The sequence below is a fragment of the Kryptolebias marmoratus genome, linkage group LG21 (assembly GCF_001649575.2).
Source record: "Kryptolebias marmoratus isolate JLee-2015 linkage group LG21, ASM164957v2, whole genome shotgun sequence".
NCBI lineage: Eukaryota > Metazoa > Chordata > Actinopteri > Cyprinodontiformes > Rivulidae > Kryptolebias > Kryptolebias marmoratus.
Window position 1 is genome coordinate 23,450,156 of NC_051450.1, and position 13,710 is coordinate 23,463,865.

At 43.0% G+C, this 13,710-nt stretch overlaps 1 protein-coding gene across 9 annotated transcripts in view; it reads right to left on the reverse strand.

The window, feature by feature from the left end:
• LOC108228227 (receptor-type tyrosine-protein phosphatase mu) overlaps positions 1–13,710 on the reverse strand; it is a gene marked incomplete at its 3' end in the record, with an annotated part of 63,738 nt that overhangs the window by 7,455 nt on the left and 42,573 nt on the right. For 4 of the 9 annotated variants that reach the window (XM_037973209.1, XM_037973208.1, XM_037973203.1 and 1 more), the window contains 6 exon segments: positions 965–1,001; positions 1,408–1,484; positions 2,017–2,104; positions 9,548–9,738; positions 11,680–11,691; positions 13,554–13,580. In XM_037973209.1, coding sequence (XP_037829137.1) covers positions 965–1,001; positions 1,408–1,484; positions 2,017–2,104; positions 9,548–9,738; positions 11,680–11,691; positions 13,554–13,580 — 432 coding nt within the window. 9 annotated transcript variants of the gene reach the window in all.

Consider the following 13,710-nt stretch of genomic DNA (forward strand, 5'->3'; position numbering starts at 1 on the left):
TAAGGAATCTACTAGTAATGGTTAGGGTTAGAGTTAAGGAATCTACTAGTAATGGTTAGGGTTAGAGTTAAGGAATCTACTAGTAATGGTAAGGGGGGTAAGGAATCTACTAGTAATGGTTAGGGTTAGAGTTAAGGAATCTACTAGTAATGGTTAGGGTGGGTTAAGGAATCTACTAGTAATGGTTAGGATGGGTTAAGGCATGTACTAGTAATGGTTAGAGTTAGAGTTAAGGAATCTACTAGTAATGGTTAGGGTGGGTTAAGGAATCTACTAGTAATGGTTAGGGTGGGTTAAGGAATCTACTAGTAATTGTTAGGGTGAGTTAAGGAATCTACTAGTACTAGTTAGGGTGGGTTAAGGCATGTACTAGTAATAATTAGGGGTAGAGTTAAGGAATCTACTAGTAATGGTTAGGGTGGGTTAAGGCATGTACTAGTAATGGTTAGGGGTAGAGTTAAGGAATCTACTAGTAATGGTTAGGGTGAGTTAAGGAATCTACTAGTTCTGGTTAGGGTGGGTTAAGGCATGTACTAGTAATGGTTAGGGTTAGAGTTAAGGAATCTACTAGTAATGGTTAGGGTGGGTTAAGGCATGTACTAGTAATGGTTAGGGTGGGTTAAGGCATGTGCTAGTAATGGTTAGGGTGGGTTAAGGAATCTACTAGTAATGGTTAGGGTGGGTTAAGGCATGTGCTAGTAATGGATCAGCAGGATCTCCTCCAGACTCTGTTAAAGTGCTTGTTTTTAAACTACATTTCCCATGATGCTTTAGAGATACTTGTTTATTATTTGTTAACTTTATTTTCGCAGAGAATTATAACTGATATCAACCAAAAAAAGTTTCCAAGGTCTGATCTGTTGGAAACTCATGTTCTGGTCCAGAACCAGTTTAAGGTCACTGGCTGTCAAAGGTCAAAGGTCACTGGCTGTGTGAACCTGAAACATGTGGAAGAGTTTCTCACCTTGTGTCGCGATGTAGTGATTGGGTCTGTGATAGCCCTGAAGGAAACAAAACAGATTAAAGTCTGAATGATACAGAAAGGAATACATAAAAACATTAAACATTAGATAAATATAAAAAAAGTAATTCAGTCACAAAGAAAACAGAATTTCACACAGTTTATATTGTACATAAAACCCTGGCTTTGAAAGTTGAAGTTTTCTGAAGGATTTCCTGGTTTTTAGTGGAAACTTTAACCTGGAGGTCAGGTTACCTGAGCAGTTTAAGATTTAAATCCAATTAACTTTATTTTAGTTATAAAGAAAAATAACGTATATTTTTTAAAATTTTGTCTATTTTCCTATTTATTCATATCTTTCTCTGTATTTTTTTCTTTTTAATTTGACAGATTTTCTGATTATTTTACAGAAACAAATAAAAAACAGGTAACCAATCTTTACTCACGTCCACATAGTTTGCATTGATGTAGTCCGAGCCACCGTCTCCGTCCTGAGGCTGCAGACGCACACGAGAGTGATCGTCTAACACAAACACACACACACAATTAGTTGTGATGGTTGTCGTGGCGATTATCAGCACTAATTAAATTTCTCTGAATTAAAGATCTATTAACTAATTAATAACCTCTTAATTACATGAAATGTGTGTGTAAGCATGTGTGTATTACAGTGTGTTTGTGTGACATTCAAACAATCATATTTTATTTCAATCAGTTAAATCAAAGTGAATACATTAAAAAAGACGCCTAAAGAAAACATCTGCAAGGGGCCTGACCTGTCAGGGGCCACAGTGTTTGGACTCAGTTAATAAAACTTTTGTTTCCTTTAAATCTTTGTGGACCAGTGGCCCTTGCAGGATGAACAGACAACTGACAGTCAGTGAACTGACCAATGACGTGATAGAGACTGGTCTCTATTCAAACTCTATAACTTAGAGATATACGACAACAAATGAAGATCAGGGCCCCTTTGAGCCATAAATCACTAAGTAAGGCCCAACCATGCCCGCTGTGAGACACAAGCAGGAGAATGGTTCTGGTGTGAGGGTACCTACAGGCGATGATGTTGCCGTAGCGATTCTTCATTCGGTTCTCATCCTTTTTGGCTGAGTCCCACGGGGCCGACTGTCCCTCATAGAAACTCTGTGGACACAAACAGTTTAAGATGAGATGCAAGGGTCCATCACTAAGTTCAGGGGAATCCATCCATCCATCCATCCATCTGTTCGAGGCTGAGTTATAGAGGTAACAGAGACATTCTCCAGCTCCTCCTGAGGGATCCCAAGATGTTCCCAGCTTAGAAAGGATATATTATTCCTCCAGCAAGTTCTGGTTTTGCCCCAGAGTCTCCTCCCTCTCGAGGGAGGCATCCTAATCAGATGTCTGAACCATCTCTGCAGACTTGGTTCAATAAGAAGGAGCAGGAGCTCCACTCGAGCTCCCCCCGGATAATGGAGCTCCTCACCTTATCTCTAAGACTGAGCCCGGCCACCCATTCAAGGCTCTGACCTCATGACCAGTAATGAATCGACCAATGACGTGATAGAGACTGGTCAACTCTGACCTCATGACCATAGCTGAGGGTTGAAACATAGACGTACCAGTAAAACCGGAGCTTTGCCTTTCAGTTCAGCTCCTATCAGACTGGAACAACACCTTCATTACTGCAGACAAGGCTCTGATCCGTGGATCTAGCTCCTGCTCCATCCTCAATCCAAAGGAAATCCCCTTTCCAGATCAGGACCATGGCCTCAGATCCGCCCCATTGCACGCTGAAGGTTATGGCTTGATGGCTCCAACAGAACCATGACGTTCAGAACCTTCAGTATTTTGGAGTCAATGTCACCCAGTCCTGTTGCCCTGCCATCAAAAAGCTTCTTCACCTTGGTGACCTCTGCCACCTTCTACTGAGTCCTCAGACTCACCTTCTCAAAGGTGGACATGGTGGTTGGATTAAGGAGATCCTCAAAGTGTTCTAACAGTGTCTCCAGTCCGGGTCAGAACCCAAACAAGGCACTCAACACACACTGATGGTGTTTCCACACTGAGTCACACTCATCCAGAAGCTGTGTAGGGATAGTCCAACACAACCACACACTGACTGGGTTTGTATTGTTGTATTCTGTGTGTGTGTGTGTGTGTGTGTGTGTGTGTAGGTGTGTGTCTCAGACTTTGAACCACGGCAGGTTCCTGAGACGCTCATTAAAACCCAGCAGACACTTTTGTGTGTGTGTGAGTGAGACAGTCGTCTAACAACTTCAGACATCCATCAAACTGCGAGGTGAACAACGTCTGTCTCTCTCACACACACACTCGCACACACACTCGCACACACACTCGCACACACACACACAGATGAGTGACAGCGAAAAACAAAGGGAGGAAAAAATAAACTAGCAAGGAATGAAAGGAAGGAAAAACTAATGACTGCTGGCAGTAACTCCACTACATCTGTCTGTGGGGCTCTTTGTGTGTCTGTGTGTGTGTGCAAGAGTCTTTGTAATTGTGTGGGGTTTATATGTGTGTCTTTCTATTTGTGTTTGGTTGTGGGTCTGTGTGATTGTGGGTCTGTGTGTTAGACTCTGTTCTGCTGCGTGTCTCAGGTACTCATACCCGTCATTGAAAGGTTAAAGGTCATATCTGAAGAACCACAGATACCAGCTGTCAGATTCCTGATCCAGTCAAAAGCTTAGAACTTTCTAAGAACCAGTTTATTCATCCATCCATCCATCCATCCATCCATCCATCCATCCATCCATCCATCCATCCATCCATCCATCCATCCATCCATCCACCCACCCATCTATCTTCTTCCTCTCTTCCTGGCTGGGCTGTGAAGGTAACAGGACCAGGAGCAGAACCCAGACCTCCTTCTCTCACCTGATGAGGAGGAGCTGGATGATGGAACTTACTCCTGATAATTTAATTGTTTTTAGCATTTAAAAGTTTTGGGTCTGATATATTGTGGAACAGGCATGCTGGTCTGGGTAGACCAGATCTCACCTGTAGAATCCAGGGGTTCCACAGGTGAGATCCAGATGTGACCTTGACTTAACCATCTGGTTCCCAATCGGTAAAGTCAGATGATCCGTAACACTTTATCATCATCACTAAACCAGTTCTATCTGCTGAAGGATCTGATGTCAGACTAAGACTTGAATCGGTGTTGAGGTTTAGGTTCCACTCGATGGTAGAACCCAGTTCTGTTGTTTGTATGGATCAGTTTCTGTTGGTGGAGACTCTCAGGAGGTTCCTGAAAGAAACTATCCAATCATCTTTGTTTGGAGCACTTTGGGTGGACTGACAGGCTACTGAAGGCTTCTTGGATCTGGCCAATCAGAGCAAAGACAAGTCTTAAAGAGACAGGAGCTAAAAACAGCTGGTCTCTCACAAGAACAATCGCAGGAAAGACTGGAATGAAAAACCCAACAAACCTGCTTAAACTGGGAAACAGTTTATCTTGTTGGTTCCTAAAACATAAGAAGTTCTGTTTCAAGAAAAATGATTGCAGTACTCAGAACTTAATTATATGTAGTAACAGTCAAGTTTAAATTTATTAGTTAAATAGAATCTTATATACACAACAGCAATAACCAGGTAAACTAACAACTAATTAAACTATTTTAATGACAGCAGGTCATCATATTATTACCAAATTATTATTGTAACACTAACACACCATTTTTATTACAATTTCTGAATTTGTTCCTCATTATCACCCATGGTTTCTGACCTGTGATTACATTATGACAAATTTTATCCAAAAATTGTCACCTTGATGTTAGAGCCAGGTAATTATAACCTAATTATTAAAGAATTACCTGGTTATTATTGTGATAATTATGTAACATTACAGAATTCTTAAACACATTATTCAGTAACTACATGCTATTAATGTAGAAATTACATGTTAACTAATTACTGCAAACTTATTAGGTATCTGGTTATTACCATAGTATTTACAAGATATAGTATATCCAAGATATCACGAATCTGTGAATCGCTACGTTATTGGGGTGGAGGAGTTTGTGCACCTGAATGATCCTGGGAGCTCTGCTGTCGGGGCCAGTATGGCCTCCCTAGGCAGATTGGTCCAACACTTGTATGGATGAGAAAAAAGAAGGCGCTCGATGCTCCTCACCCAGCCCTGAGTTACTGGGGCCCCACCTAGCAAGCCTGGGGGAGGAGCTTGTCAGTGAGCACCTGGTGACCAGGGCCCATTCAGGCTCAGCCCAAATGAAACGCACTGGTTTACCTTCCTGTGGGCCCACCACAGGGTGCGGTGTGCTATGGGCAGCAGCTGAAGCTGGGGTCCTTGGTCCTCTGACCATAGCTTACCTGAGGATGAGAGGTACTGACTAGATACAGTAGGGATCGCCTCAACATACAGCAAGGGTTCTGGAACCAGTCTCCTTGAGAGGGGCTGGACCTTATTCTACTCTGGAGTTGCCCATAGTGAGAGGCGCCGGGCTGGTGTAGGCTAACAAATAGCTCCCTGGCTTGGTGGCTGTGCATTGGAGTTTCCCCATTAGATGAGAGGGTAGCTTCCCTGCGTCTTCAAGTGGGAGAACGGGCTCTAACTGTTGTTTGTGCCACTGCGTCAAACAGCAGTGAGGGTTTGCTGGAAACAACTGGCAGAAGAACCCATCAGAAACATCTTCAATTCCCACCTTCGACAAAGCTTCAACTGCATCCAAGCAGAGGCGGTGGACACCGAGTCTCCAAATGAGCCATGTTCTGCGCCTCCATTGTTGAGGCGACTGTCCTGGTGCCTCTCATAGTGGCCATCCTCAAACCTGGTGGTGGACACACTAAGAGGGGAAGGCTGTCAAGCTGAAGAAGGAGCTGCTGCTCCTCCACATCGAGAAGAACCAGTTTAGGTGGTTTGGGCATCTGGAAAGGATGCCCTCTGGATGCCTCCCTAGGGAGGTGTTCTGGGAATGTCCAACTGGGAGAAGAACCCAGGACATGCTGGAGAAACTATGTCTCTTGGATGGCCTGAGAATGTCTTCCTCTCTGAAGAGCTGGAAGAGGAGGCAGTGAAAGAGATCTCTGGGATTCCCAGCTCAAACTGCTGCCCCTGTGACCCGACTCCAGAGTATGGATGGATGGATGGATGGATGGATGGATGGAAAGATTACATATCACCACTGGATTACTTAATGTAATTGGCTGGTTATTGCTGTGGTAATTACATAATAATAACCTAGGAATTATTACATATTTGTTAGGTAATTTCCTGGTCATTGCAAAAAAAAACAAAAAAAAAAACAGCAATGACAAAAAAAAACCAAACAAAAAAAACGGTCATATATTTTTGTTTCCTGTTAAGTATTTTTAGGTTTGATGATTTAAGAGATGGTTACCATGGAGACCAGTGTTTGTGATGCAGGTAAACAAACTGCTGACAGTCGTTCAACATTCAGCTAATAGGAGTATACTTCTTCCAACAAATTTCCCATCTATTTGACAAAAACACAGAAAGCTAAAAATCTGAAAACCAAGAAGACGTCTTACCTCGTTAAGCTGTCCAATCAGATTAATTAGTTAACGAGCAGCATGGAGGGGATCAGGGAGATAACAGTCATCAGTGGTGTGCTCAACTGCTCAACTGCAGCAGTTTTATATCAAACATCACAAATTAATTATCTCTTTACAATTAAAATTATCACAAAAGTTACATCCACACATCTCTGATTGTTTTTTGAATTTTAACAATTATTCTGAAAATGTCTGACATGATTAAACTGTCATCATCTACAGATATTAAACATGTTTGAGCTCATGATGATAACAAATATTTCAACATGCCAGTTTAAAAAGTAAAATAATCAGGGTGAGAAACGTGCTTACATGACAGCAAACATTTGATGGTCTTTCCCTCTATGAGTCACTTTGGTCCACTTAAAAAGTTTGTTATAAATAAATTTATAATGCCTGCAAATTCGACAAACTTCTTTATGTTTGAGGATCATTAAATTCTTTCCTAAAGTTTGCAGAGAGGTTTAATCCTTGTTTCTTCTTCAGTCCGAAGGTTCCTACATGCATCTGTTGTGTGATCGCTGCAGAAAGAGTTCCTTCTGATTCGGATCAGAACCACCGAAAACAGCATCCTGGACAGAAACATCCTAAGAGCTGTTCCAGTTTGTGACCGGGTCAGAAACAGGGTCATTAAGCAGACGGACAGATGGACAGGAAGAACTCTTCACCGCTAACTTTCTGCAAATGGAGGGTGAAAACACTCTGAGTGTGGACTCAGTATGTATAATGGATCAGCCCTGAGGGCAGGCCGTGAGCAGGAACCACACGGAGACACACACAGATACACACCTGTGCACACACACACATTTAAACACATATATACACAAACTGTTTCCAGCTTTGGCCCATTAGCTGGAGGGAAGATCTATAATGTATGTGTGTGTGTGTGTGTGTGTGTGTGTTCAGGTAAGTAACATCCATTAGTAAGTTTCTCAGGATAAAAATGGGTAAAAACACAGAGACACACACACACACACACACACACACACAGAAATGCCCAACTGCGTCTGATAAAGAACTTTATTGGCTGGATTTCTGCTGGTTGCCATTATTACTCTCTCCTCCCTCGTTTAAAAAGTTGCGGTTTATTTTGAGGGTTAAGAATCTTCTTAGGGGACAGTTAAAAGGCTAAAAACTAATTGGAGGCCTTTTTGGAAGGTTAGAGACCTTTTAGGGGCTGTTTCGAAGGTTAAAGATTGTTTCTTGAGCACTTAAAAACTGAAGACTGGTGCGGGGCACTTGGAGGATTGAAAACTGTTTAGGGGGCCATTTGGAAAGTTACAGAGTATTTGGGGCCTTGGAGGGTTAAGAAACGTCTTGGGAATTACTGGTTGGGGATTTTGGGAGGTTAAAGACTGTTTTGGAGCCACTGAAAGACCGTTTAAAAGGTTAAAGACTGTCTCAGGGGGCACTTGGAGAACTGAAGACTGCACAGGAGACAATCTGATTGCTTCTATGCTGTTTGGGGGAACCTGGAGGGCTGAAAAGCTTTTAGGGGGTCATTTGGAAAGTTTGGGAGGATTTAGAGGATCATTTTGGGAGACCACTAAAAATAGGTTGGGGTGCGTTTGTGAGGTGATAACCAGCGTAACCACATTTTTCAGAGGAGACTTCCTGTGGTCTGCAGACTGATCCGATCATTGTTCACACAATCAATTGTTCTGCAGCCCTCTCTCTGTCCCTGGAAGAATACTGCTTACTGCTGAACTCTAACTGGCTAAGAACAACTGCTCAGCCAAAGAAGTAAGACACTAAATGTTGCAGGATTGCTTCTATCTTTGATTCCATTCTCTGTTGCATGAATGAGGTGATTGATAACAATCCAAAGGTGGATTAGTTCTTTCTGTACTGATGACGAAAGTTGGACCACTCCAGAACCTCTCAGAGACACTTAGTGGGGTTAAAATCTGAGCTCTCAGCCAAGTGTGATATCTGTGATTGGAAAGTTTAATGAGCCATCTAAGGTTTAGACTGTGTCCAGGTTCGGAGGTAAAAACAACAAGTTTTCAGACTGAAGGTCGATTACAGCAACACACAGCAGGGAAACAAAAGGTTTTATTAACTTATGGAGTTGTGTTACGTCCTGAAACTTTGCCTTCTCACACTACACATCAGACACAACATGTTTCAAGTTTACCACCATCTTTGAGGTAGTTATCTGTTGGTTTTACAACAAACATGTAGGAGGTTGACATTCTGCAGAACTATTCAGAGATTTCTGCCATGTTTACATGGTCTGAACTATTTGGAACAACCTTCTGAACCACAACTCCTGGAAGCTGGATCTGTAACAGAGACCTTCAACATGGCCCATTTGGAGTCCATTACCCAGATTTCCCTGAAGACACATGAAAAACTCTCCCAGAAGTGTAAGGTTCTCACAGACAGCAGCCTCTACCAGACGTTCCCAAACGTTGTTTGAGTTTACGGGACCAACTCACCATCAGGTAGTGATCATGACAGCTTTTTTACCCAAGTGTCAAAGACACAGCTACAGGTCTGATGATAAAATTACAAAGTTGATCAGCAACCTTCGACCTAAGGTGGCCTGGTACCAAGATCAGGTCGCAGGCCAGAGCAGGGAGGCCATTCCTACCGATCACTCCCCTCTAGTTGACTCTGTCATTGCCCAAATGGGACTGAAGTCCCAGGTGAACAACAGAATCCACAGACAGCACCTCTTTCAGGACAGACTCCAAAAAGGCCTGGTTATTTTGAACTGCTGTCAAACAGAATCTTTCCTCTTCCAGCTTGAAGCTGCACAGAGTCGTCCTTCTTGTTCGAACTCCAACACTAAGGTGCTCAGTCTGGGCCATCCCCAGACCTGCTCACCCAGCTCCAGGAGGGTGACCCAGTTTCCTTATTCCAAGAGAGAAGTCACCTGTTTCTTATGGTCTTTCATTGTCAAGGTCTTAGTCTGACCTCTCCCCAGGATGTCATGGGTAACCTGTATCAGGGGCTGATGAGCCCTCAGAATCATGGGGATACTCAAACCACTACACCACCTCTGTTTTCATGTTTTTGTGTTTGTGGTATCTCTCTTACCTCATACTCCTCCTTAAAGCCGTAGCCCTCGGCACATTTCATCTGGGTAATGTGCTGCAGCAGGTCAGCCACTCGGATGGCTGGATGCAGCTGTCCTGTCTGGTAGGGCAGAGCCTCCCGCTCTGACTCCCGCTGCTTGTAGTGGGACTGGACCAGGCTGCTGGTTTCACTGGTCATAGTGTGACTGTCATCTGGAGGAAGAACAGAGAAAAAGAGGAACATATCAGACTGAAGCTGGACAGGAAACACAAGGTGCAGGGGTCATGATGGACTGGACCAGGTTACCACAGACAAAACCACGGTGATTCCATGACTAATTAAACCCCATGACTGAATCAGATCCAATCAGGTGAGTGAGCTGTAGAAGCTCTGAATATAATCGAAAATGCTGAAAATAGTTTTCAAAAATGTCATCAGTTTTAGATTCATTTTGGACAGACCAAACAGTTTTAGAGTTCCAGAAGATGAACAGCTGGTTATTTTTAATAAGTTTTTATGAAAACATCTTAAATCTTCTCCAACTCTGGACTTCTGGACTGGTTTTACTGGTTTTAGTGTTCACACCAGCTGTTTGTTTCTGAACTGAAGCTTCATGTCATCAGTTATCTAATCTTCCTGCACCATCTGTATTACTGTTATTTAGTTTTATACTTCTACATCTCTAAAACTAAACTGTGAACTGCAAAAAGAGGCAGAAAAGATCTGAACCATAGATTTAGGATTCGAAGGACTTGTGTGCCCCAAGCACCTCAAAGTACAAACAATAAAAGTTTAAAATGTCAGAACCACAGCTGAAGCTACCTGTTAGTCAGTGATTGGTTAAAGTCCAGGAGCCTCAGAAAGTTACAGGTCTGATTATCATCAACAGGAGCAGTTATCAATCCAACACTGACGCTTCCTTTTCATCTGTTTCAGATCCTGATTTATCTCTTTCCCTCCTGCAGCTGCAGATGTAAATATAGGTAAACAGTCCGAGTTCTAACAGTGGATCTGACTTTAGTGGCTGTATTTTAGAACTGACTGCTACATGCTGGGTTGGTGTTTTTCTAGGTTTTTATAAAGTTTTTTCCAGAGTTTACCAGTGATCATATTATGGTTGATGAACTGAGTGATTTTATTTCAGGTACATCAACAGGACAGGCCTGGGGTAACACATAAGAGTGTATTTAAACACTTCTTTCCAACAGGTCCATGATGTTAAAAAGAAAGAACTGGAGCGGTTGAATTATTGACACAGAGAAAAAGACCAACCTGAGAAACGGCTGTCCAAAATAAATCTGTCCAATAACAAACCCTGGTCCACATCCATGCCTACTAGGCTGTTACCATGACAACACAAATGAATGACATCACATGACTTCAGGTCACATGTCTGGAAAGAGGATGATGATGGTTTCTTTTCATGCTGCAGCCATAAAGATCTGATGCTCAGCAGGAACCTTCAGTCACAGTTTATGGTACTGACCAGCACAGACTGGTCCCGGTCCAGTTCAGATCCAGTACAACAAGGTTGCAAAGTACTGGTCAGTGTGAGTACACCACAGTCTAAGTGTTGGTCCAGAACTGGTCTAATCTGGTGTTCTGGTTCAGAACTGGTTCTTAGAGCTGCAGTGTGAAAAGAGCAGAGTTCAGAGTCCTGGAACAGAACAAACTGGACCTCCATCCTTGGATTCATCATCCAGGACTCTGACAAGAACATTTCAGCAACGACACGGCGGACAGATCTTCCACTACATTCTCTAACTCTGTTCTTATTGGCTAGCCTGGGGGCTGACTGACCAATCAGAAGCTCTCTATCTTAAACAGCCCAACCAGTCATGGTGAGAAGATGTGTGATGAGGGTGGAGGCGGTGGTCTGTGATTGGATAGATGAAAAAAAACAAAAAACAACCCATGTGACAAAAACAGCAACCAATCAGAGGAGGAGAAATGCTGAAACCTGATTGGTTCAGGGTGAAATGGTGGGAGGGTCGGGATTTGTGACGTCACAGTTTCACAAAGAATAAAAATGAGTCTTTGTCACGTTAACTGATGACATCAGAGCGGCTGGTGGGTGTGGCTCCATGCGCAGTCGTGACAAACACCCCTCAACATGAGCCCCCTCCCATTCAGCCCCAAATTTACCCACTTACCATTAATGGGCACTTTACACAGAGAAAGATAAAAGAGAAGAAGAAGAGAGAGGAAACACGAGATAAGCAACAACTTTAGCTTTGGCTTTAGCCTGGAATTAAGCTAGTCTACTGCACACAGCTAGCATGAATCAAACACTGTAGTAGCTCTATTTGAACTGCTAACCTCGCTAACCTGGCAAACTGAGCTAACTGAGTTCGTGTTAACGGACTGTTTACCTACTCTGAGGAGAGGGGACAGCAGGGAATTCACTTTTAGCTCGTCTTGTCTAGCTGCACTTGTGGAGCTGGAATTTGGGTTGCGTTAGCTAAAACGGCTCAGATGTATTTTAGATAAAGGTGGAGTCTGTTAGGCCACAGAGCAAGATGACGAACATCAGACGTTTCTGTTGTTAACTGTTTAAAAAGCTGAACTATTTACCAACACAAGCCTGTCCCTCTCAGACCATTCTGCCTGTTTATATGTGGCCTTCAAGTTACATTCCACATAAAACATCTGATTTCTGTCCATACAAGGTGCTAACTAACAGACCGAGTAAAACCAATGAGCTCAGAGCCCAATAATACCCTAAGCTTGGCTACTAATGTTGAGTGAACACAGTCCGAGCTCAGTCGGGCCTAGTCCTGGTCCTGCAGGGCCACTATCCTGCAGGTTTTAGATGTTCTCCTGCTCTTCAGCAGGTTCTCAGGTTCTGCAGGAGCCTGTTAATCACTCATTCATTCAATCAGGTGTGTCGTAGCAGAGAAACACCTAGAACCTGCAGGACAGTGACCCTCCAGGACCAGGACTGGACACCATGTGGGCAGCAGATTAGGATTAGACTGGGCCTTAGATGGGCCCCACAACTGTCTCCACAATAATTCATTAGACAAATGTTGGTTGGCTGGGACCAGAGACAGGACCAGTCTACATGAACCCAACTGGTTGCAGATGGTCATTTTGGGCTCATGTCCACTCAACCAATGTGGACTCCACATGTCCCAGAAGGCTGGGGTGGATCCAGACCTCCTCTTCAGGTTTTGGATGTTCTGTAATTCAGAATTAGCTGCTGGTAATCAGACAGAACACTGAGGCTAACGATGGACTATCCAATCAGACGTGTCTTCAACTTTTACATTTAGGAAAACCATCAGTCTGTTTGTCTCTGAATCTAATAGTTTAAGGGAATAAAATGCTGAAGTTAGAGTTTAATGAATGTTTAATGTGATTGTCATATATTGAAAAATAAACTGTAGTATTTGTGTTTTTAAACATTTCATCATTAAATAAAGATGCTGAGAGTAAAAACTTTCTGCTGCCTCCTCTGTTATTTTGGTCTTTTGTATGTTTTGTTTCCTCCCCAGTCCACGTGGGCGTGTTGTGTCCATGCAGAGGTCGGAGGTCACAGACAGACGTGACGTCAACACGACACGCAGGAATGTTGTGGATGCAGGGATGGAGTGAAGCCCACCGTCAGTTTCAAAAGCAAACAAAATCAGGGTGAAAAACAAAAGAAAAAAAAATAATCAAACTGAATCTAAATACGAAATATAAAAATAAATGTTTGTATTTTTAATAAATTCAAAAATAAAACCCATGAGTTAAAAAGTTTAATGATGTTTAAATTAAGAAATATCACAGATGTAAAAACTGGGGAAGAAAATCAAAAAATCAAAGGTTTAAAATCTGGAAACGAAGAACCAAAAGCTGCAGAACAGGAAGCAAGCAGGGATGGATGGAAGCTAGAATATCCTCTCTTTCTGTCTTTCATTTGTCTCTCCTGTCTTCCTACCTGTCTGTCTACTTCCCCTCTGTCTGTCTCTCACTTCCTGTCTGTCTACCTGTGCAGCTGAGACGACCTGCTCTACAGAGAAACAAAGAAAAAGAGTCTCACCCAGGATGGCTGTCGGCACGAAGGGATCTGCCGTCAGGAAGCCCCCGGAGACAGAGAGACAGGGAGGGAGACAGAGAGACAGGGAGCCAGGGAGGCACGCGGGAGACAGAGAGACAGGGAGGCAGACAGAGAGACAGGCGGGGAGACAGAGAGACAG